At 39.2% G+C, this 24,500-nt stretch overlaps 1 protein-coding gene and 1 pseudogene across 1 annotated transcript; one reads left to right on the top strand and one right to left on the bottom strand.

Annotated features, from left to right (window-relative positions):
- Positions 1 to 508: 508 nt before the first annotated feature.
- LOC132183116 (E3 ubiquitin-protein ligase ATL41-like) lies at positions 509 to 1,363 on the bottom strand. The gene has a single exon (XM_059596514.1). It carries the CDS (start codon positions 1,301 to 1,303, stop codon positions 557 to 559), a length of 747 nt encoding a protein of 248 aa, XP_059452497.1. The 5' UTR covers positions 1,304 to 1,363; the 3' UTR covers positions 509 to 556.
- A 14,563-nt stretch (positions 1,364 to 15,926) lies between these two features.
- Positions 15,927 to 24,500, top strand: part of LOC132181821 (cytidine deaminase 1-like) — a 37,101-nt pseudogene continuing 28,527 nt past the window's right edge.

Raw genomic sequence — 24,500 nt, forward strand, 5'->3', positions numbered from 1 at the left:
AGTTAATTTATAAAGAACCTTAAATCCATGTGTACACCTGGCCACCAATTATTTCCTTTTAGTAGATCTAGAATATTCAAAGAACAGATCAGCAATTGACTTTATCTTCCCTTAATCTTTCTTTTTTCATTTTTAAAAATTTTATTTGAGCATATCAACACGAATCCCAATAATCACTATTTAAATCTTGATCATTTCTCAGAGGAGGAGGCACCTAATATATATGCACCGGCCCCTTTTATATTAGTAGCTTCAACTAACATCATTTTTCGTAGGTTACCTAACACTAACAGATCTACTTTAGACCAAGTAAAAAAATTAATAAACAATCTAATTCAAAATCCCTCAAGTTTTACAAATAATGTGAGAATTTATAAACAGTCAAACAATTCAAAATGTATTGGAGCAAATTAATTTTAAATAAAATCTTTTATATTATCTACTCAAATTACCGATAATCACGTCTAAGCAATAGAGCCAAGTTTGTATATGTACTTAGGATCGAAAACAAAAATTAAATATGCTTTATTTGAAAAACGAAAGAGTAAAAAATTAATCATTGTCTCTCTAAATCTTCTATAACGACGTCGTCTTCATCACGAGAATGAACTCTTCTTGATGATGATCTTTCCCCAGTGAGAATCCTTTTGAACGAGTTTAATCGTAAGCTCGAACCACTAACCTTTTCTGCACCGTCCGATGTCCCTTCCATGCACGAAAATCCAGGAACGCTTTGCGGTGGAGCCGTGGGTGCAAAGCCACCGGCTGGACCAGCCGGCGCCTCACGGCGCTCCGGCTGAACCAGGGGCGCCGGCTCAGCCTCGGCTCGACAAATCGGACACGTGGAGTGCGATCCCAGCCACTTATCGATACACTCGGCATGAAAAACATGCTTACAATTCGGAAGCAACCTCGCCATCTCTTCGTTCTCTATCATGCTCAGACACACCGCGCACTCCGTAGCCGACGTGGCGTCGTCGACCTCTCCGTCCTTGCGCCGGAAAACAAATACCGGTAACAACGCGATGATTGTTGGATCAAGCCCTCTGTTGGGTTGCTCGCCGGAGCGGGCATGAGCTACGGTTAACCCCAGGTGACGTAGCGCTGCTCGGCGGCGAGCTTGGCGCCGGAGCACACATCTGGCATATACGTGTAAGGCGATGACTAAGACGATCACCAGCGACAATGACCCGATCGCCGTTAGCATGATCTTGCTATTTATATCGTTTATGTTCCTGTCATGACGGCCAGGCCAGCCATAGGGGGAGTCATCTTCGAGATTGCGAACGTTAGAGGAGAACATGGTTGCTTTGTGTCGGCGTCGACGGCGTGTGTCGGTGACGGGGGAGGAGATGAGAGGAGGTTTATAAGAAGTTGCGTTCTGTGAGAAAGGTGTGTACCTACGTTGTGGGTTTTTAAGTCTTAATTTGTGTGTGAAATGCTTGGGGGTGATTAACTGGTAATTCCATTTTTTTCAAATATGTTGACGGTTGACTTTTGACTTACATCTTCCGGCAGTTTCTTTCTATGAAATTTTCTTCTCCCCTCCTTTCCTAGTAGTTTCATCTCAAAACACTCCCATTGTTTAATTTTGTCGAACCACTAAAATTAAATTTGAAAAAAAATACACATAGTACTCCTTAAATTATCAGGCAATTTACAATGTTCTTCTAAATTTTAAATTTGAGAAAAAGTATACATACTCCCCTTCTTTTCCTAGTATTTTCAAAACTTTATATATATATATATATATATATATATATATAAGGGTATTTTTGTCATTTTTTCGTTACAATTTTTTAATAATTTGAAATGAACATTTCTTCAATTGAAAGTTTAAAAGGAAATTACAAATTGTTTGATAGGTTAAGGAGGATGTGTGTACTTTTTCCAATAAATTAAATCAAAGTTAAAGTTATGAGAGGGAAAAACCCCATGGACAAAATAAAGGGTAAAATCATATTTAGTCCTTAGGTTTTCAATTGATTTTGATTTAGTCATTGGGTTTTTAATCTCAAGAATACGATTCTTAAGTTTTGTACAAGTTTAAAATAGGTCATCCTGTCATTTTATTGTTAAAATTAACGGTTTCTCATTTGTCATGTGTGTTTCATTTGACACTTTAACGTCCATATCAACACCCAAATGCAATGTCATGTCGGCAAGTGCCAAATCATTCATAAAAAACAAATGTTATTGTGAGATTGCCCTTTAGGTTCTTAGATTGTATGTCTTTAAGTTTCATGCGTCAAATCAATTGGTTTTTGTGGGTTTTTTTTTTTTTTTTTTTTTCTATGAATAACTTGACACTTGTAGTAGATGTGTCTAATGAGAGATATGTAGCAGATGATAAACCGCTAATTTTAAAGGTAAATTGACAAAGGAATTTATTTTAAATAAATAAATAAATAAATAAAAGAGAAAGTTGTGGTGGTAACTCATGTAGAAATTAACCAAGTACGTCAATTTTCTTGATCACATGAGGAAAATATTTCTCTTTTCGAGATGCCGTAATCTGTAATTGAAAAAACAAAGCAGGTCTGTTTTATTATTAATTTAAGTTTATTGTTCTAGGATGTAAACATATATAATTTTTATTGGTAATAATTAATTTTTTACACGCTAAAATGATGAAAATTGTGATTTTATTTTTCAATTATATAGTTGTGAATTTATCTATTAAAAATATGCCCCCCCAAAAAAACAAGAGCACCAGAAGAATTGGACAGCAGAGAAAGGACAAAGTCTAAAATAAGGCGGGCATGTAAAGAATTTTGAATGATTTTAGGATTAGTTTGGGATTGTGGTTTTAATAAGTGCGACTTTAAAAATAACGTTTTTAAAATCGTAAAAGCGTTTGGTAAAACATGTTAAAAATATTTTTTTATCAATATTTGTTATGTGAAATCGTGATTTTGATTTAAATTTGCTCCTTTTCAAATAAGCACCCCTAACCTGCTTATAAAAATTGCAGATTTTTTTCCTATTTTAAATTAAGTATTTTTTAAATCGCAATGCCAAACGCCTTACGTTTTCCGATATCTTTTAAAAACACATTTTATTTTTGCGAAATCGCAATCCCAAACACACCCTTAGAAAATCGAATTTACCTATTTTATTTTTGGATAAAGTTCACATACTCGCTTAAATTATCATCTAATTGATAATGTCTCTTGTCCCAACAAGTAGCTCAATCGGCTGGGGACCACGCCTCATGAAGTGGATGTCACTAGTTCAAATTCTTCTCACTCCTTTCCTTCCTCTTGTGTGACAATGTCAAAATAAAATAATAATAATAATAAAAATAAAAATAAAATAAAAACAAAAGAAAAGAAAAGAAAAGAAAATAAAATAATAAATTAAAATAAACTTCAATTGTTACAAAATCCACAAAACTACCAAAAATTGTCAAGGTCCTCCAAATGATGAAAATACCCTTAATAAAATTAAAATTCAAAAAAAAAAAAAAAAAAAATGGGAGTGTAAATTTAAACAATATCTTTATCAATTTTGAATTTATAAGGATATTTTTGTCTTATTGACAAATTTAGGGTTATTTTTGTCTTTTTGTTGGTCTTAGGAAGATATTGGCAATTTTTGATAATTTGAGGATGACATTGTCCTAATTGAAAGTTTGAAGAGACATTGTCAATTAAGTAATAATTTGAAAAGAGTATGTACACTTTTCCCATTACTTTATTTTATTTTTGTTTGCATCAAATATTTATTTGTGAGACTGGTTGTTTGCACATGTTTGAAATTGAAATGGATTATAAATTTTTCCTTTTTTAGATTTTATGTTATATAAGACACCATCTTTCGAATTTGAAAACTTATTCAAGGTGTGAAAACTTATTTGATAGAAAACCATCAATGCAAGTGATGTGTCGCCAAATAAAAGAGTGTAACCCCATGAGAATACTACATTTTCCTTAGGCAAAACTGGTTTTAATTGTTGAAGACAGTTTTTCGAGGAGTGACTTTGCATGGAATCTAAGGAGTCATTGATCTACAAAAGAGGGAAAATAGGATAAGAGCTACCAAAGTGTGCCAGCAGGGGATAGCTCTGATGCTTAAGTCAGTACGTGATTTGAGAGAAGAAGAGCAAGTGAGCAAGAATAGCTTGAGAGTGATTACCCAAATACTAGGTTGGAGGTTCCCTTTTATAGGCATCAAGTAACGGTTAGTGTTCGCCAATTCTCGATCCCACGTTCCCGACGATTCACTATGCGCAATACTTGAGAAGTGGATCATGGGTTGTGGGTTACTCTACGAACATGAGATCGTGGAGTGTGTTAGTGGGTGGCTTGGCCACACTTGCCTTTTGGGCGTGGGCTTTCGACTTATTCTCGAGCACACGTGGCTCGGTTTGGTGCTAACAGCTGGACCATGTTCTGTTGAACGTGGGGCTTTGCTTGGACGTCGAGAATATCCCACGTTCATTAGTGAACGTTGGCTTGCTTCACTTGCCAAAGGACTATTGTACCCTCGGAGGAAGGACTATTGTTCCCTTAGTGGTTGGCTATGTCTCGTCCTGGGCCTATCTTTAGTGGGCTTGCATTTATCAGTGGGCCTGGAGGTCCATTGGGCTTTCTATGGCCTATCTATTACCAAACAGTTACCCCCTAATTTCCTTCTCCGAGTGACTATGAAAATTTATTGTCTTTCAGAATAGATCGGTTCCCGATCTATCCTCGAGAAAAGAATTTTTCTTGGATTGGTTTTCCAAGATTTCAAAATTTTTGAAATGAATTTCTGGAGCTAAATTTATTGAATTTCTCAAGCCAACAGTCTTTGAGACTATTGGACTTCCTGAGCCAACGACCTTCGAGACTGCTGGTCTTTCCTAGCCAACGGCCTTCTAGATCGTTGGTCTTCCCGAATGATGGACAACTCATTTGTTAGATTTTGCTTCTCGAGGTTGTTGCCACATGTTGGGCAACGTATGATGGCAGTTGCGGCTGCTAGGTGTCAACCATCGCGTGGCTCGGTGGGGCACGTCGTTTGAGATGAGTCACTTCGATGCATGTTCTCAAGGTGTAACCCTAGGGTTGCGTGTGCCACCACTTCGGTGCACTCAAATGCCTCTTCCCCATGGCCACTATAAAAGGAACCCTTAGCCCTTTCTTTTCCACTTTCACTCGTCCTCCATTCCCGTTTTCTCAAAACTTTCTGCAAATTTTTGTTTCTCTCTCCCTAGCTTGCCTCCATTCTTCTTCTTTTTCCCAATACTACTTTTTAAGAGTAGTGTTTCTTAGGGTTCGGTTGAGTCTATACCTTCTGCCGAGCCTTTCATCGGCCCTAATAGTCCAGTTCTTGATTACCTTCATTTTCTTCTTCCTTTAATCGAACCTGCAGTCATTCACCTTTGGCTTAGTGTCACCCACCTTCTAATTCAAGGAGGTTACCCATGCATTCCTCGTCTGCTTGTCCCGAGCCTTCTCTACATCATGGGCTGTAACGACGGGTCGGACTCTGATGATATGGGTGATTCATATTTGGTCCTCTCGTAGTCGGCTCTTACTTCGGCCGCCGAAAGTTGGATTAAGGGAAATTGCTTCATCCCCCCATCAGTGAATCTTCGGTTCGACAAAGGTCAGAACGGGGCCGTTCTTCAAGAAGATGTGCATGAAGTTTGCCTGTACGAGGTAATGTTTAGGGCTAGGCTTAGGCTGCTCTTCCCGAGGGTTGTTCAAGATGTGTTGCGCCATCTAAACTTGGCTCCGCATCAGATCGCTCCCAATGCCTAGAGATGCTTTTTTGCTTGCAATGCCCTAAGGCCCTCGTCCTCAAGGATGAGCATCTTATGACGGCTCAGGAATTTCTTAGGATTTACCAAATCCCCAAGAACCGAAAGTCCGATGTTATCTTTACCTTCCAAGTTCGGGAGAAGATGAAGATGATCCATTTGAAGCCTACTTTCTCCAACAACAAGAATTGGAAGGAGAACTACTTTTTTGCTTCCGGAGAATGGTAGTTTTCTCATTTCGAGGTGGTGCAAGCTGTTAATTGCCAAAATATTTATATTTTAGCCCTTAAACTTATATGTGTTAATTCCTTAGTGTTGTTAGTTTATGCCATTTTATTCATTTTCTGTATTTTATGTGTCTTTGTAGGCCTTTGCAAGAAAAGGAAGAAAACCTGAAAGTATTGAGCTTAAAGAGCAAATTTGAGAAAAGCTGAAGGCTCTGGTAGTGCGATTAATCGCAGGAGACCTGCGATTGAGGGCACTACATGCAAGAGAACCAGATGAGCGCAAGGCGTGCGCTCGTGTGCTCAAGCAACAGCCTCGATCGTTTGATCTTGTGCACTTGCGAGTAAAACATACCAAGTATTTGCCTATTAATTTAGGTGGGTATTTGACACAACACGAACGTTCCTCGGAAAACCAACATTTTGTCCGATGAAGGTAACCCTTGTTGAAACTAGCTTTATATTGCACATATGTTGTTTACCTTGCACCTGACAAACTTTGTGTTTTTTTTTTTTTAGTGTATAAACATCCCAATCTGACCGACGAGGAGGAGGACCTAGTGGTGAAGATCCTAGTCTTTGCTCGGGACAAGAGGAATTATGACCAATTGGACTTCGGCTTCTTCGCTACCGACGACTCCAACTTGGAGAAATACCTGGTGTACTCCCCAGTTGATCAGTCGGGAAGAATTACTCAGGCTCAGAAAAGAACCAGTGTCGAGGCTTCAAAGAAGGCAGTTGCCGAGCCTTTGAAAAGGACTGCTACTGAAAAAGGGCAAAGGCAAGGTGACCGAGGGTCACCCACTTGTACCTGTGCGGGCTCAAAATCCGGCGCCCAATGTGCCCAAACTAAAGTTGGCCTCTCCCAAGAGGACCGAACAGCTCGAGAAGCTGATGGAGCGAGTTGCTGACAAGCCCAATGAGTCGGGGCTAAAGAGGAAGAAATCCGAGGCTCGCTCGGGTGCCTTGAGACTAGAGAACCCTCAAGACTCATTCACTAGGGTCTTCAATGAAATGGCAGGGGATTTCACCATGCCGAAGCCTCGGACGGTTGAAAATTGTGAAAAATTACACGAGATCAAACCGATCCCAAATAAACCGTTGACAACTTGGCCGATCATTAATTTGCCAATTGCCTTGGTTGCTGGCGAACCGATGACTCCATCTTCTTCTGAATGGGAAGAAGACTCTAATGAGGATGTGGATCACATCCTTGAACAAGTGGCTGCTCGCCTCGCTAATAGCCCAAAGGTGGTCTCTGCTCAGCCAGAACCGATCTTGATCCATTCTGATGATGATAAGTGCTAAAAAATTTATTTTTAGCCCCTTAATTTACATATGTTAATATCTTAGTCTTGTTATTTTGTTATGTTTCGTTTCCTTTTTGTGTTTTCAATGTTTTTCTAGGTTTTTGAAGAAAAGGAAGCAATTCTGGAAAGTTATAAGCTTAAAGGGCAATTTGGGAAAACTTAGAGCTATAGGATCGATTGCAGGCCAACTTAGGCTCAAGCGCATCAGTGCTTGAGTGCCCAAGCCAGTGGAGCGAGCGTAGCAACGATCGCGCTCACCAGAAGCAGGGTTGAGCGCACACCAGCGATCAACCCCTCGGGATAGAGCGTACTCAGGGCACCTAGATGTGGCAAAAGCCCATTTCACTTCAGATTGGGTTTTCAATTCCTTAGTTGAATTAGGAGATTGACTTCTGAGTTTATTAGGTTTTCTAGAGCCTCTAGTGTTTTCCTAAGCCTATAAATAGACCTCTAAGCCTCACAATTAGACATACAATTCTAGAGAGGAGACTTTGGAGCTACTTCCAAGAGTTGTTTTTTGGTTTCTTCTTTTCATTTTCTTTTTAGTTTATTTTAATTATGTATAGCTAAACCTTTTGTTAGGGGCTAGATTGAAGCCCTAATCATGTTTTTTTAGGATTTCAATATAACGCCTTTGTTTCAATCTTATTTTGGTTTATTTAAATTGATTAATTTCTGGGTTATTGAATTCCTCATATGTATATAACATGGATTTGTTAATTAAGTCAATTTGGATGACCGAATCTTGGGCTTAATAAAGTAACAAAAGAACCTCATCACGGGTTCCTAGCTTAATCAACATGGGAAACTAGGAGTAGATATCATGCCTTAGGCTTCATGTGTTTGTCGATTTCCATAGATTTATGTTTTCCTAAAGAACAACTTAGTAGATACCATGCTAAATCCTTTAGGGAATAAAAGAATTAGAGTGTATAACATGCCTAATTCGTTGCTTAGGAAAATAAATAACTTAAGGAGTAGATACCATGCCCTTAAGTTGACAAGCATTAAATATACCTGTATGATTGAAACATTGGCATATTGTAATTTTAGTTAGTCTGATTAGTGGTGGATGTCATATATCTCTTTTCAATATTTCAATTCGTGACAATTCTGATATTTAAATTGCAAAATCAATTTTAAGCAAAATCAATAATTCTCGTGGGAATGATCTCGTATTTGCCTAACTATACTATCATTTGATCATGTGCACTTACAAGTAAAACTTACCAATTATTTTCCTATTAATTTAGGCGGGTAATTATCGTAACAGATGACGAGGATCTTCCTAAGGCTGCTTCTTTGCCAAAGGATGAAGCCGTTCTCGAAGTTACTGATATTTTTGAACCGATGGTTGTAGAAACCTCGGAACCACATACCTCGGAGATTCCTGAATTGGCAACCCAGAGGTTCTTCTAATCTTGCCTTTAGGAGCCACCACTAATCCTATTCTCAACTTGTCCCAGGAACCCGAGGCTGCCAGTGACACTTCTTTGCAAAATGAAGCACATGTTTCTGAAGTGAGCATCCCAGCCGAGGTGAACCTGCCAAATGAACCCACTGAGCCAACGGGCATCCCAATTGGTGGAAAGGCTTCAACAAGTTGAAGCATTGGAGCTCCTCTGTCCGAATTAGGCAAAAACATCTTGGGGAACCCCTTGATGGCTCTGATCGGACTTGTCCCTTACAACCTCTCGGCATACTTGTCTTTTTGTCAAAACATCGCAAAGTCGGCTTGCATTTACTCTGACTTCCGAGACCATCTCCTGACTTCTGCTTTCGAGCCTAATAATGCTTGGTTACAGGGACTTTTGGCCAGGCAGGATGAGGAGTTGCTCCTTTCTGGATAGAGGTAGTCCCTATTGGGGTCTCAAGCCACCAAGGCTGAATCTCGGATTTGGAGCCTTGAAGCTGAGGCGGAAGTCCTCATAAAAAATTTAGAGGAGTCAAGGTTGATCATTCGGTCCTCCGGGAGGAGCTTGAGTAGTTGGAGGAGAAATTCATTGAAGCTGAGCAGAAGTTTTGAGGCTTCTGAGGCCTAAGGAGGCACAAGATGAGGCTTCAGCTCAGCTTCTAAGGGTTGAAGAATTTGCTGCCAAGCAGAAGGCTGCCGAGACCAAAGAATTTGAGGCCAAGAAGAATCTTTGGCACTACAAGAAGAAGTTTCACCAATATAAGGCCAAAGCTCGGTCTTACTTCTAGCAACTTTCCTTTGCAGCTTGGATTCGGGATCGTGCCTAGGTCCGAGGATTCTCTTGAGGCTTTGAGACATATAGGAACTTAATCTACAACTCCTTGACCCACATAAATATCGACACAATTTCTCCTACTACCTTCCCTATAGATGGTGCGGCAATAGAAAAAATTGTTAGTATGGGCTAAATGGAGATGCCTTATGCTAAGGGAATTCTTGAGTTTGGCTCGAGGCCAGAAATTGCTAGATCCTTGGGAACCAATGTATCCACGGGTAATGCTGTAACCCCGGGTAGTTTGGAGGCTCCGGAACCAAAAGATTAGGAATTGTAAAATATTTTGAATATTAATGAAAAATCTTTTTGCTTTAACAACTTGACCATTGTTGTTGTGTACATCTTCGATTTTAAATTTCAACTATTTCCTTTGAAGACGGGTCTTCGAGATTTCTCAGGAATGGGCCATTAAGGCTTCTCGTTCCTCGGAATGGGCCTTTGAGGCTTCTTATTCCTTGATTCCGAGAATGGACCCTTGTGGCTTCTCATTCTTCGGAGTCGACTTTTGGGATCGCGCCTTTAAGGCTTCTCATTCCTGAAAGATTTTGATACTCGAAATGGGCCCTTGAGTCTTCTCATTCCCTGATTCCGAGAATTGACCCTTGTGGCTTCTCATTCTTCAGAGTCAACTTTCAGGATTGGGCCTTTGAGGCTTCTCATTCCCAAAAATTTTGATACTCGGAATGGGCCTTTGAGGCTTCTGATTCTTTGATTCCGAGAATGGACCCTTGCGGCTTCTCATTCATTGGAGCCAACTTTTGGGATTGGGCCTTTGAGGCTTCTCGTTCTTTAAAGATTTTGATACTTCGGGAATGGGCCCTTGTGGCTTCTAATTCCCTGGAATGCGCCCTTGAGGCTTCTCATTCCTTGTGGGTTAGGTTCTAGAATGGGCCATTGGAGGCTTCTTATTCACGGAATAATTTGTTTCAAACAATGATTTCACAAGACTCATTTCCATTGATGTGATGCTTTTATAATGGAAATCAAAGTATATTAAAATGTTGAAATGGAAACAAATAATTTAAGAAAAGTACTTTTTTAGATGCTCGGCGTTCCATGGCCTCAAGAGTACTTTCCCTTCTTCTTCTTCAAGATGATAGGCTCCCGCTCTATGGCATCCAACTACTTTGTAGGGTCCTTCCCAATTTGGGGCTTGCATCCCCTCGGCTGGGTACTTGGTGGCAATGGTAGCTTTTCGCAAGACCAAGTCTCCCAGCTTGAAGCTTGAGTGCTTGACCTGCAGGTTGAAGTACCGAGCCACCTTCTCTTGATATGTTGCCATGGTTACTTGGGCTTGATTCCTTCTCTCCTATAGCAAGTCAAGGTGCAGCCTGATGCCTTCGTCATTGTTTTTCGGCTGAAAAGCTTCTACTTAGAAACTACCCAATCCAACCATGGCTAGAATCACCACTTCTGTCCTGAAGGCTAATGCATAAGGGGTTTCGTCGGTAGGAGTTCTTTTCGTGGTCCTATACTCCCATAGAACTTCTAGGAGATCTTCGGCCTATTCACCTTCCCTCTCACCGAGTTATTTCTTCAAAATTTTGAAGATAGTCTTGTCTGCTGCTTGTACTAGCCCGTTCGCTTGGAGATGTCCCGGGGATGAGAAGTAGTTTCAGATATGGAGCTTTACGCACCACTCTCGGAATGAGTCGCAATCAAATTGCTTTCCGTTGTCGATGACAAATGCGTACGGGATTCCATACAGACAAACCACATTCTTCCATAGGAATTTCTCTATACATTTGGCCGTAATATTCACCAAGGCCTCTACCTCTGCCCATTTGGTGAAAGAATCCACAGCCACCACTGCAAACCGAACACCCCCCTTTCCTCGGGGTAACGGTCCTACTATATCTACCCCCCATTGTGAGGAGGTCCATAGTGAGGAAATGGAGCTCAATTCCTCGGGAGGTTGTTTGGATACATTTGCAAAACATTGATAGTTGTCATAATTCTTAACCGTTCGCATCGAATCCCAACTCATGTTCAACCAGTAGAAGCCAACTCTTACGGCTTTGTGGGCTAGCACCCTTGCTCCCGAGTGACTCCCACATATTCCATCTTGGATCTCACGAAGTACGTAATCTCCTTCCTCTTTGGAGATGCACTTGAGGAGAGGTAACATGAAACCTCTCTTGTAGAAAGTTCCATTCACCATAGTAAACCGGGTCACTTTAATTCTCAGCTGCACTGCCTTTTTACGGCCGGTCGGAAGAGTTCCTTTCTCCAGGTAGTCCACTATTTCAGCCGCGCATGCTGGCATTACTTCCAACGTCAGAGTGGATATCTCCTCGGTTATAGCCAATTGGTGTAGAATCTGAACATTTTCCTCGGACTCTTCAATTTTGCTGTCAGTAGCCGACCGTAATCTTGTTAACTGATCAACCTTTTCGTTTTTCTTATCTCAGAATTTTGATTATGCAGAATTGTTTGAAACATTTTTGCATGTCTTGTACTTTGGATAAGTACAACTTCATTTTTACACCCCAAGCATCGAATTCTCCTCAGATGTGTCTGACGATCACTTGGGAATCACTTCGTAGCTCCATGAACTCGGCTCCCATCTCTCGAGCTAAGCTTATCCCTGCCAGGATTGATTCGTACTCGGCCTCGTTGTTGGTAGTTTTGAAATCTAACTTCAAAGAGCTACACAACTCTTCCCCATCTGTTGTGATTAACACCACTCCTGCTCCTCCATTCTTCTTTGTGGATGACCCATCCACATAGATCACCCATACATCATCCCTTGGTCATTCTGATGATTCTGGCACGTTAGTGAATTCTGTCAAAAAATCTGCGAGGACTTGGCCTTTGATGGTGTTCCGAGGGATATATTCAACGTCGAACTCCCCAAGTTCAATTGCCCAATTTGCTAATCTTTTAGACAGATCTAGCTTTCGAAGCACTTGTACCTTTTCGGGATTGGCTTCGATACCTCGGTTTGACACCATGTAACTGAGAAACATCCCTGATGAAAGCCCGAATGCACGCTTGGCATGATTCAACTTCATGCCATATTGCTTCAACGTCTTGAATGTTTCTTGCAGATCGTCCGAGTGGTTGAGAGGTAGTACACTTTTGACCAACATGTCATCAACATAGACTTTCATGTTCCTCCCGATCACCTCCTTGAACATCTTGTTCACCAGCAATTGATATGTGGCCCCTGCGTTCTTTAGACCGAATGGCATAACCTTGTAGCAGTACAAGCCTCTGTCAATGATGAAGGCGGTCTTCTTTCGGTCAGCTTCATGCAAGTAAATTTGATTGTAACCAGAAAAAGCATCCATGAAGCTGAGCAGCCCATACCCAGCTGTTGAATCCACCAATGAATCAATTTGCGTTAATGGAAAGGTGCTTTTCTGGCAAGCCTTGTTCAGGTCGGTGAAGTCTACACGCATCCTCCATTTCCCATTTGAATTCTTGACTAATACTACATTGGCCAACCAATTTGGATAATACACTTCTTCGATGAACCTTACCTCAAGCAAATTTTCCACCTCTTCTGCGATGGCCATGTTTCACTCAAGAGTGAACTTCTTCCTCTTTTGCTTTACCGGTTTCATAGCTGAATCCACGTTCAACTGGTGAACAATTTCTTTTGGGCTGATTCCAGGCATGTCTTCATGTGTCCACGCAAACCCCTCTATGTTTTTCCGAAGAAAACTGACCAAGCCTTCTCGGATTTTAGGGGTTAGTTGTGAGCCAATCTTCACAACTTTGCCTTCCCCCATCAGAACTTCCTCCAGCTTCGGCTGGCTCACCCTTCGGTTCACCTTCTATCTTGCTACACACTTTACTGATGGTCAAATCAGCAGACCCATAGGGTTTCTTCAATGACGTGCTATAGCACTTCCTCGTAACCACTTGATCACCTCTAATTTCTCCAATCCATTTGTTGATTGGGAATTTCATCTTCAGGTGATAAGTCTAAGTTACAGCCTTCAACTTATTCAACGATGGATACCCCATGATGGCGTTGTAGGCAGATGGTTGATCGACCATGAGAAAGTCCACCATTATGGTTGCTTGCTTGGGGGTTGTTCCTACTGTGACTGGAAGGGAAATAAACCCGATTGGTTGAACCTTTTCTCTTAGGCAAAGTCAACCAGTGGTGATACGAATGGCTTGATCCTTTCTCGATCAATGTTCATCTGCTTGAATATGAGCCAATACAAAATATTATTGGCCAAGCTCCCACTATCTACTAGGATCCAATGAATACCATGGTTGGCCACCGTCATTATCACCACCAAAGCGTCATCGTAGGGCATTGAGACTCCTACTTCATCCTCCTCGGAGAATGACAGAGTCAATGACGCTTTCTTTAGGGCTTTCGAAGGCCTTTCAAGAAGAAGGATCTCCTCGACATTTACTCTTCGGGCATGGGCCATCCTGGCGGAATTAGATTCTCCTCCAATAGCTAATCCTCTCGAGATGGTGTGGGTCTCAGCAATCACATCTTGATTCTAAGGGTTCTGCTGGTCACCCGGACCACCCCTCGGCTCATCTCGCCTTCGCCTTTGCTCACCACGTCCCGGCCTAGAACCTTCATTTTGTGCCTACAACACAAGAGGCTGATTCTCCCGAGTGTTTCTATCCCTCTTCTTTCTCCAGCTAAGAATCTCACCAATCTTCCATTCTAGTTGAAATTTTCTATGTCCAACCGCAAAGATATGGATTCCTCCGTTGTGTGACCGTGGTCATTGCGATAGTCACAAAATATTTGGTCATTACGCTTTTGAGGTGGAGCCTTCATTCTTGGTGGCCATCAAAACTCTGGACCTCTCTTGATCTCCATGAATACCTCGGTTACACTTGTATTTAGTGGAGTCAATTTTTGTTCACATTGATAAAACGAGTTTGCTGCTTTCTTCGAGGATCTCTTCAGGCTTTTGTAGCAAGTTCCCTGAAACTCCCTTTTCTTTCTGGAATCCCCGGCTATCTTCTCGCTACTACTAGCCTCACCTTGATCTGTTTGTCCCTTTGACTTCATCAGGGCACTGATGGTTTCCTCCTGGTTTATGAACTCTTCGGCTTTGTTCATAAATTGACGAAGAGTGATTAAAGTACATCTTCGAGCTAACTCGGCCATCAGTTTCCCTTCGATTCTGATTTCGTTCATTAAGCAGATAGCACCATTTCTTCCTTCAGGCTTTCTACACTCAGCTTTTCCTCGTTGAACTTGATCATATAGTCATTCAATGACTCATTCTTCCCTTGCATAAGGGTCAACAAGTAGGTAGGTGACTTCTTCAATTTCCAGATTGCCAGAAATTGAGTTAAGAGCTGGCGTCCTACGAACTTGGGAAGCAGTTTACCGAACCATTCTCTGGCATCTCCCTTCAAGGTTAAAAGGAAGACTCGGCATGCGATCTCCTCGAGAGTGTCATGGAGAACAAGATGAGCTCGGAAGCTTTCTATATGATCGGTCGGATCTCCACTCCCATTATATGTGTCGACACATGGGACTTTAAACTTCTCGGGCAGAGGAAACCTTACTACCCAATCAGTAAACGGCAAATTCGTGTTTTGCATCAGATCCTCCATGATCGATCGGTCTTCTCCTCCTTGAGCTATTTCCCGAGCCATCTCCGCATACTTTAGCTTCAAATCTCTCACTTCATCATCAAGATTGGTGGTCTCATGATGCCTCTCATGGTGAGAACCACCTTGAACGGTTGTTTCATGGTCGTCTTGAGCAGAACTTTCTCTATCATCTTCTACTCGCTTCCCTTTGCGCCTTTCTTCACGTTACCGATCCCCTCTCATCGTGAGTCGGAAGTGAGATCTTCATTCTACTTCTTATGGGCCTCCATTGTACCACCCTGATCCCATATTGGGAAGATGAGAAAAAAGCCTACATAAAGTGGATAGTTTATAAAGATAGTCATGAGTGTTAAGTCCCACATTGCCTAGTTACTAGGTGAAACTAGGCTTTATAATGAATTCTAGAAAAGCTTCAAATTGACTAGTCATTTTGGGGTGATATCGTAGATGTGGGTAGCTCTTCTCCTTGGGTCGTTACATCCATAGTCTCTGACATACGCTTCATATGATCTTCCAATGAAGCAATTTTGTATATAAGAACTGATGATAATCAGGTTTCCCATAGACGGCACCAAACTGTTGAAGACAGTTTTCCGAGGAGTGACTTTGCATAGAATCCGAGGAGTCGTTGACCTACAAAAGAGGGAAAATAGGATAAGAGATGCCGGGGTGTGCCGATGAGGGATAGCTCTGATGCCTAAGTCAGTAAGTGATTTGAGAGAAAGAGAGCTTAAGAGTGATTACCCGAATATTGGGTTGGAGCTTTCCTTTTATAGGCATCAAGTAGCGATTAGTGTTCCCTGATTCTTGGCCCCACGTTCTCGAGGAATCACGATGCGCAATGCTGGCGAAGATGGTCGTGGGTTGTGGGTTACTCCATGATCATGAGATCGTGGAGTACGTTAGTGGGTAGCTTGGCCACACTTGCCTTTGGACGTGGGCTCCCGACTTATTCTCGGGCATACGTGGCTCTGTTTGGTGCTGACAGCTAGACACGTTCTGTTGAACGTGGGACTTTGCTTGGATGTCGAGAATATCCCACGTTCATTAATGGATGTGGGCTTCTTTCACTTGCCAAAGGACTATTGTACCCTCGGTGGAAGGACTATTGTACCCTCGGTGGCTAGCTATGTCTAGTCTTAGGCCTGTCTTTAGTGGGCTTGTTTTTTTCAACAGGCCTGGAGGTCCGTTGAGCTTTTTGTGGCCGATCCGTTACCCAACATTAATAAAAGTGATGGTTTTCCCTTTTCCTTTTTTTTCATAAAGAGAGTAACCCCATGAGAAATACTACATTTACTATTTATTTATTTACTTTTAGAAGTGGGTTCTCAAGTGATGTATCGCCATTCCATAATTTTTTAAAAAATAAATCTCATTAAATGGTGACACATTTTTTTAACCCTATGAATGAGCAAGTTAGTTTAGTGTTTATGACCGGACAATTTGAAGTGTCTAGAAATTCCTGAGTCTCATCTTTTGGTCAAGAATTCCATAGCACCAGCACTTTCATTTCAACTAAAAAAAAAAAAAAAGCCTCAAAGTCGAAGGTGTAATAAAATTAGTTTTTCTTATTTATCTCACATTTGGCCAATTATATTCCATTTTGAACTTCTGGCTGACAGAAGAATGGAAATCTAAACAGTTTTCTTGGTAATGTTTGAACTTTCTAATTATTTAATTGGTCTACTAATAGCGTAAAAAGTGGAGCTGTCCATGAAGAAATAATTTTAATTGATTTGGAAAAAAATTGTTCTCTGTCAATAAAGACTCGAGTTTGGTGGCTCTGAGTCAAAGCAGGAGACTTTCTGTGCTAATTTCCCGTTCTCATTAAATTGTGCTCCTTACTAATATCTCATGAAGCTTTCAAAATGTAACTAAAAAAAAAAAAAAAAATTCCAGAAGTTTAGGATGAATCTCTTATTTGCTGATTGGAGTTAGCCGCTGATTTGCTAGTTTTTTGTCCACACAAATCTTGGCATCAATCACTATTATAATAATGTGAAAGTAATACTAATCATTTTTTTTTTGGTAAAGTCCACATACCCTCCTCAAACTACCACCCAATTGACAATGTCCCCCCTAAATTTTCAATTGTAACAATGTCCCCTCCAAACTACCAAAACATTGTCAATGCCCCCCCTCAAGACTAGCAATAAGACAAAAATGTCCCTGTAGATTTCTCATTAAGACAAAAATATCCATATAAATTCAAAAAAAAAATGATTTTCTATAAAAAAAAGGAAAAAATTTTAATTTAAAAATAATATATTTTTTTTTTACAAAAATTTTTATTTTATTTTTTTTTAAAACGAAAATTTTTATTTTTTATTTTTTAAAAAACTATTTTTTTTTATTTTGTTTTAAAAAACAAAAAATTTCATTTTATTAAACGAAAAATTTATTATTTTTTTAAACGTAAATTATTTAAATAAAATTAAAAAAAAAATTCAATTTTTATAAAAAAAAAAAAAAAAGAATTGAAATTTTTTTAAAAAATTTCTTATAAAATTGATTTAAGAAAAAAAATAAAAATTGGCCAACGTTTGGATTTTTTTTTTTTTGGTTAGTTTTAGGTTTTTTCTAGAAGTTTTTAGTTTTTTAAAAGGAATTTTTTCTTAAGGGTAATTCGTCGTTAGGGAACGTTATTGATTTTGATGGTTGGGGAGACACATGTAATTGAGGTTAGAGGCATTGATGGTATTATTTAGTATTTCTCGCATTTTAAAAAAATTAATGTGAATTTGAAAATTATCGACAAATCAAAGTACAAAAAAATTTATTACAAATTCAATGATAATTTTAAAAGTTAAATTTATTTTGAGATGACACAAATGAGACGTTTTGTGTTACTCGTATAGATTTATTCAACTTCCATCGATAAAAATAAATCAAAAAAGGCCAGTTGTGAGTCAGGAGAGTACAAGAAGATCATACTGTTTAGAGTATGGACGCAACTAGAAGTTCAATTTTAAGGGCCGTAAAATTTTTTTATTTTTTTATTTTTATTTTTTAACAAATTTAAATTTATTTTTTAGAGGTGGGGGCTGGTCATGGCCCCCACCAGCCCCCTTAAATCTGTCCCTAGTTCAGAGTAATAATAACTATAAAGAGGTAATTGTTCATCTAATGACTAATTTCTTAAGAGTATTATCAGCTGTTTTTCTAAACTCTATTTGAACCCTAAATTTAGAGAAATTCTAAGAAACCTCCTCCAACACCTTCCCTACATACTACTACTATAAAGAGGGGTGGCACAATATGAAGCATTTATTTATTTATTTTATTATTATTTTTTTTTATGAATGAAATATTTCATTAACCACAAGAAGACAAGAAGAAAAAATAAAAAAATAAAAATACATCCATACTTCTAGCAAAATGCTAGAACACCAACAATACAAGAAGAAAAGCCCCCAACCTCACCAGCAAACAAACTCCCCAAAATAAAAGGGAAAACCATCAATGCAAGATATCTAAATCAAGCTCCCAAGCTATAAGAAAGCTCAATATTTACATTCAATTTACAAAAACTCCCTTTCCATCTAAGCCTATGTTTAATATCCCAAACCATATCCTTCAAAATTTGTTCTTTAGATCTTAAGGAACTACCATGTCTAATAGAATTTCTATGCCACCATAAATGGTACACGACAGCACTCAAGCAAAGGTTACACAAACTAGCCAAGAGGCTATTTTTCATCCAATGTAAGATGCCATAGCTCACAATATCAGTCCATACTAGAAGAGACTGCAACCTCGCCTCTCTCTCTGTGTTCACATCTAGGACAAAAGTTTCAACTAGGGTTCCTTCTCCAACATTGTCGTCCACGCCATGGGCTCCACCAACCACCTCCAAGGAAAGAATAGAGGATAACTAAGTTGTAAAAAAAATTAAAAATAAAAAAAGAAGAAAAAAAGTTGAAAAATAAAAAATAATTAAATGGTATGGAAAAAGATAAAGAAAGTTGAATACCGAAGAAAAAGTAGTTTAGATTGAAATGGTGAATACGCTAAAATGAATGTACAAGTCCAAAACAATGAAGCCTTGAATTTTTATCATTCCCCAAAACAATAGGTGTCCAATAAACATTTTTTTTTTTTTTAATTTTTTGTTTTTACTCTTAAGTATCCAATGAACTCTCACGACTCATAGGTAGTATCAGAGCTAGCTAGTAGGGGATGAGAGGAGGCAAACGCCCCCGTACTCTCTTAAAAATCATTCCCCAAAATAATAGCTATGTTTGGCAAGGGAAAGCCCCGCACTGTACTGTTCCAGCTACAGTGCGGGGCTGACACATGGCCGACTTTTTCTATTTTTCAGCTTAAATTTTTTTTTTCTTTTTTTTAAGAAAGATATTAAAAAAAAAAAAAAGGAGGCAGGAAAACGCTGGGGTGGTTCCAGCCACCCCATCTGGCCAAATAGGGTAGCGGACCACCCATTTAGTCAGGGGTGGCTCGGCCACCCCTGGCCCGGTCAGGGTAGTAGAACCACCCGGTGGCCAAGGTGGAGTGGAATACCCAGCAGCTAAAAAAAAAAAGGTCGGTGCATTTGGGGGTGGCGGACCACTGAAATTTGAGGTAGTTTGCGGCCACCCCATGCGGTGGGGTGAGCACAAACCTAGTAAATCTCTGCCGATCACCCTGAGCCAAGGTTGGCGGTTCCTTATTCGTGTCGGCAGAAATTAACTTCGACCACCAGCAAATAGTCAAAACACCCATTTAACTGGCTGTTCTGTCCATCTCCCTACGTTTTTTAAAAAAAAATTAAAAAAAAAATTAAAAAAAAAATGAAAAAGCTGGCCAAATGTCAGCCCCGCACTGTAGTTGGAACAGTGCCGTTCCAGCTATAGTGCGAGGCTTTCCTTTGCCAAACGTAGCTAATAGGTTTCCAATAAACTATTTTTCCCCCCCTTTAAGCATTCAATGAACTCTCCTGACTCATAGGTAGTAGCGGAGATAGTAGGGGATGAGAGGGGGTAAACGCCCCACTTTCTTAAAAATTTAAGTAATCTATGCGTAATTATTACTCTGTTGGCCATTGCGCCCACTCTAAAATAGATAAGTGCCCTTATATGGTGATTAATATGCATTTTTTTTCCTCTTCACGTAAGCCAACTTTCAAACTTAAAATTAATGTGTTGCCTTACACATAAATCAATTTTTCAAACTTTTAAAAGAGATAAATGATATTTAGTAGATTTCCATATTACTGCCATACAACTATAAATGTATGGTAGTAGTATAATAAGTAGGTGTAATTCCAGCGGCAATCACCTTTCAATTTTAAGGCAGAAAAACTAATGCTTTAATAGGTCGTAACTGTCATGTATGGTCTACCCAAAATATTACCCATTCTCAACAGGGTTGACGCTGTCTCGAGGGACTTGTAATATAATGCTGGTGCCCCGACCATTGTACGCTACCATTCAAAACTAGCAGCCCAACCAAGTCCAACTTCAGTTGGCCCACGCTACTAATAATATACGTCCTATAATGACCCGCTAATCAAACATAGCTATGTCGATTACGAAACAACTATTGGATCCAAGACCCATATAACACACCCACATTCATTTGATCATAGCATCAAGTATATATAGTAAGCTTATGGCCATTATACCGCACGTACCGGTGCACCATGTCATATAATGCATCTCATTAATTGATTATTATGGCAATTACCAAGTTGCGTAAAAGGTAAATATGCTCATATTATACGTTTGCTCAGTCAGCTAACATATCGTATGTTTTCAAGAAAAGTAGTCGTAAGTATTTATTTACTTCGTACGCTCGCTCGAGTGCTTCGACATTTCGAATCCTTGCTATAACGAAACATGGCTATCGTTATACGTAGTATTAGAGGATTTACTAAAGACACATAAGGTTTAATCGAATACATCTATTTAAAAGATCACAAAACCATACTTTTACACATTCTTGACTCTGGTTGAATGTTCTGTACATGGAGTGAACCTTCGAGCTCAAGGTGAACGTTCGGTCAAAGGCCGAAATGCATGCTTGGGTTTCTATCCTCAAGTCACCATGTTACAAACTACATCATAGTATCTAGACAAGTACATGCAAGCATGGTAAAACATGATATTATGAAAAGTAATGAAAACAATGAGTGTTTCTAAAACATTTGAAAAACCATTTTTCCTTTCAAAGAGAAATGATACACCAACCTAACATGGCATCTTTAAAACTTGCAAGGAACATAAAAACAACAAGGATAACATGAAAGCTGGGTGAATGGACAAGAGTTTACTTGGAAGATGGAAAACTACCCCAAAACCTTCTCTTTCTCTCTCAAGAAAATATCCTTTCACTCTAGGGTTCGTATTTTCTAGTGTAAGGGTAGGCTTAGGGATGAAAGGAGTATTTATAGGGGTAGGAGGCGCGCTACCTTCTGCAAAGGTGGAGAATATATTAAAATTGCTTTTCAAATTGTCACCGAACGTTCTGTACTATTGGGCGAACGTCCAATGTACTATTACACAATGGTTTTAGGGTTGCAGGTGGAACGTTTGGTTAATACCAAGTGAGTCAAAATTGGTCAACGAACGTTCAATGTGGTCCCCTGCCAAACCTTCACACTAAGGACATGGTCAAACATTCAGTGGTCCGCTATCGAACGTTCGGATAGAGAGTTATGGTTAGGTTTTTAGCACTAATTTCTAATAAGGGTTTGATCAAGGGATAAGACACTTCTTTGAAGGTTAAAAAAAGGATTTTAAAGCTCAAGTGAATAGTTGCTTTTAATAAATCATTCTTTGGTAATTTGGGCATCACACACCCATTCTCCACCTTAGAACTGTCGATCTAAGCCTCCCCTTCGTCCACCAATGAGATCAGCCTTGTGAATGGTGTTTTTCATAAATTTGGTTTCCTCAAACCCTGATGTCTCTCTTTGCCATTCTTGGCAATGACGCGCCCCTCTATACCTCCTTCCCGAGCCTTTCCTCTCGCCGTCGACCATATCGACTTTGCCATATGACCCCCACGCGTTGGTGCGTGGCTTTCACGTGCCAATGCCTATTTTTCACCTGCTGTCATGTGGTCTGCTCCCTCCTTCTAGACGTCGCTCTTCTTCGCCATTGCTGCTGTCTTTGGGTTTTTTGTTCTTGTTTTGCTTCTATTTTTTTTTATTGGTTGTGTATGGTTTAACCTAGTGGTGGAGACAGTTTTGTGCTTGCAACCTTCTCTGTTTTTGGTAGTGCTGCCCCCCTCAAACAACTCTTGATGGTTGCTGTTGTTAACAAGTAGGGGTTCAGGTGTTGGGAATAAGTATGTAAATCAAAATTTGGGTAGTGAAAAAATCATATTCTCATGCTTAAGAACAACTTTAAAAAGAACATATGAAGAATTGTTGTTATTTCAATTAAATAGCAAGAACAAATAATACTTACTTGAAGATCTATGGCCACACCTTGGCTTTAGGCAAACAATTTTTGCTTCTTCTTCTCCAAGAGCACAACAGATCTCAAGGAGAATGAGACCTTTAGATCTTTTTACCAATAATTGATAATAACCAAGAGAGTGTGGGCTCTTACTTGGCTCTTCAAATCTTAAACTTTTATTTTTTATGAGTTAACATAAGAATTATTAATTCTCAAAGTGTTTCTGAAAATTAATTATCAAGAGAACTTGATAAGTGATTTGAGAGCTTGGACTCTTCTCTATTTATAGGCTTAGCAGGGTAGTGGAGTTTGGGATTTAAACCATGTGGAACTAGGTGGCTGAAAAATTAAATCCAATGACCATAAGGACTATGAGAAAGCCCTAGCCTCCATGCCATGGCTGTTTGGGCCAAGTAGAGATTCTTCTCCCTAGTCCATGCATTCCTTGCCTTAGGAATTGGGCTTGGGTTTCATCCCAAGCCCTTCTCCTTATCTCCAACACATAGGGCCAGAGAATTTTTCATGGCCATATGCGTCCCACTTAGTTTCTTGGACCTTTAGGTTTTATCCCAATCCCAATTCTCTAATATCTGCACCATTACACTATATCTCTCTAGCCCATGTTTTAAATAATTAAAACATTTAGCTTAATAAATAAGAAAACTTTATTCTAATTAAATTACATTAGCTTGGTGAGGGACTTAAAGGAAAAAATAATTATTGTCTTAAATTTGCCCGAATCATGTCTCCCGAACATTCATTACGCAACAATATTTTAATGAAAATTAATTCCACTAAATAATTATGACTGTACTCCAATAAATATTTTTTAATTAAACAATTAATCCATTTGATTTACTTAACATTGACTTATGATCCCTCCATGAAATATATCGTAACAGAATTAAGGCTAAGGATATTGCCACTTAATTCTCTACCTCTTTATCTTCGAGTTATTGATTTTGTGTTATTCTCATACTTGTGAAAAATACATCTATATATTTTGGTATGCCAACAAAAATGTTCTAGCCAGAGTTTTGAGAATAATATCCATAAAATCTATCTCAATGAGAAATTTCTTTTCTCTTTGTCCACTGACAAAGGATTTGGATTCTTTTTTTAAAAATGCTTTCCCACAATTTTACATACGATTACCCAACGTATCAAGGTTATTTTGACCAATGATAAGTCTCACTCTTTGATACATCAAAGGAATCTACATGTAACATTTGAGTCTACAATTCCGTTAAGATTTAGAATCAAAGTCTTTAGCAATATTTTAAGGAGTTATTGTCTTTTCTTATAGGCAGTATCTTTATGAAAAGACAATACATTGGTTTGTTCAGTGCCTTAGGATCTCAGCACCTACACATCAATCCAAAGTCGTTGCTTTGCTTGATCAAAGTGGATCACTAAGATTCGATTTATAATAGTCTTGCTCAAAATGGAAATGCCCCAATTCTATTTACCAACTAGGAACTTTCTATGTTTAAGGATACAATGATTATGGACTTAGACCTTGTGTGATAATCATGTTACTTACACCCATAGCCATATTCAATGTTATCCTAGAACCTTTTACATGCATAATAAAAATGATGAACATTTTGGTAATAAGCATGTAAAAGATATTGTATACATCATATGCTCAAAATAATTTAATCAGTGAATAAAACATTATATTCATTACAAACATTGAATGTTAACATGGATATAAAATCACTAGGATTCAGGGCACAATCCCTAACATTAGGTAGGGTTGAAGGGTATTTCGAGAGTCATGCTCTTGTCTGCATCCCTTGCATTGGGGATTCGGATAGGGTTGAAGGGTCTCAAAATGATGATGCCCCTACTCACTCGCTGTTGTTTCCTAGACTTTTTTGTTGATGAAACTTTGTTTAAGCCTACCGCCTTTTATGGCAGCCCTAGATCTCCCAATGGACTAGGCCATTTATTTGACCAATTTTTAAATCCTTTAGGTTTAGCATTGTCTTCTGTTTATTTTTGGGGTTATT

Source organism: Corylus avellana, chromosome ca5 (assembly GCF_901000735.1).
Source record: "Corylus avellana chromosome ca5, CavTom2PMs-1.0".
Lineage (NCBI taxonomy): Eukaryota > Viridiplantae > Streptophyta > Magnoliopsida > Fagales > Betulaceae > Corylus > Corylus avellana.

Excerpts from the sequence above, each read along its gene's own strand:
- LOC132183116 (XM_059596514.1), bottom strand. The coding sequence starts at position 1,303 with ATGTTCTCCTCTAACGTTCGCAATCTCGAAGATGACTCCCCCTATGGC.